The sequence below is a fragment of the Eurypyga helias genome, unplaced genomic scaffold (assembly GCF_000690775.1).
Source record: "Eurypyga helias isolate BGI_N326 unplaced genomic scaffold, ASM69077v1 scaffold48560, whole genome shotgun sequence".
Lineage (NCBI taxonomy): Eukaryota > Metazoa > Chordata > Aves > Eurypygiformes > Eurypygidae > Eurypyga > Eurypyga helias.
The window spans coordinates 1-1,315 of record NW_010228562.1 but is presented as its reverse complement, the minus strand read 5'-3'; the positions used below and the strand labels follow the sequence as shown (position 1 = coordinate 1,315).

The window sequence follows — 1,315 nt, the reverse complement described above, 5'->3', positions numbered from 1 at the left end:
ATAAAAACAATGATTATATACTTTTTTTTTCCTTCATATATTCATCGACACATCACAACCAATCCGGGACGCAGGTGTCGGGCGTGAGGCGATGCCGGCGTGCGACGGCTGGCTCACCGCCCCCAGCACGGCACCACGGGGACCACCGCTCTGCCCCTGATGGGGGAACCCCACACCCGCACGCTGCGAGGACCCAAAAAGATACACTTAAATACAAGTTTCCTCCTCCCAGAAAATGCAGCAGCGGTCACGTGCTGTGTTTCCCGACACTGCTCCGAGCGGCCCGGCAGCAGCAATAACCCGTTTCCAGAACGTGGTTGCCGAACATGAAAGATTACTATTTTGGGACACCTTTTACGAGAATGTTTATTCATATTAAAGCAGAAACCAACTCATAAATGCTTTTTATACACGTGTGTGCCTGTAAAAGACAGTACGGAACAACTCAAAAAAGATAAAGGCTGCGAGAAGGATCCTCACTGAAGTCTGCGGTAACTTTTACAGAGTTCGTGGTCCCGAATATCTCCCCACCCTCCGTTTTTCACATGAGGGGAAAGGGGGGCCATGGAGTACCTTTTACTGATACTCATCGTTTCGGGAAACAGGTACTGTTGGTTGCTGTTCAAGAGAGAGTCGATTTTGGCACTCTGGGTGGACGGTCTGCAGGATTTCTTGTGGTGCATGCCACAGTCCCCCGTGTGAAAAATCCTGGGGATTTCAGGAACCAGCACTTTCCAGAACTTTGGAAGACAAGAGACAGTCAAGTGCTGCAGAGTCCAGTCCCAGTTGTAGTCATCGTAGGTGCAGAAGGCGTCCGTGCACTCGATGAGCTTCTGGTAGGTGTCTCTGCCGAAGGCCATGCCCATGTTATGCTCGGTGGACTTCCACGTCTTCATCTCCACCTTGTCGGCGCGGCCGGCCAAGCCGCCGCGGACGGGGCTGTAGGTGCCCAGGGAGATGATCTGGCACTCGGGGCACTCCCGCTCGCGCAGGGCCCAGAGCTTTTTGAGGACGTGGTAGAAGTCGGGGGCCAGGTAGTGGTCCTCCTCCAGGAAGAGGACGGGCCCGGTGTGCTCCCGCAACGCCCGCACCCGCTCCCAGACGAAGTGCAGCTTCCACCACCAGTGATGCTTGGTCTGGGAGAAGCGAGCTTCCCGGTAGTGCCCGAAGGAGTCGGGATACTCGGCGTTGATGCAGCCCAAACGCAGGGCTGCCGCCTTGCCCACGTCGCGGGGGCAGTCGCGGGGGTCGTGCCCGGGGAACTCGCGGGGGTAGAGCTGGATGCTGAAGGGGAAGAAGACCTGCAGGACGGGGC

The 1,315-nt window shown here is 56.3% G+C and overlaps 1 protein-coding gene across 1 annotated transcript; it reads right to left on the bottom strand.

The window, feature by feature from the left end:
• Nucleotides 1-340: 340 nt before the first annotated feature.
• MGAT2 (mannosyl (alpha-1,6-)-glycoprotein beta-1,2-N-acetylglucosaminyltransferase) lies at nt 341-1,307 on the bottom strand (the record flags this gene model as incomplete). The annotated part of the gene is made up of 1 exon (XM_010159624.1): nt 341-1,307. A coding segment is annotated over one exon (831 nt), but the record flags the coding sequence as incomplete, so codon positions are not given.
• Between the last annotated feature and the right edge of the window lie 8 nt (nt 1,308-1,315).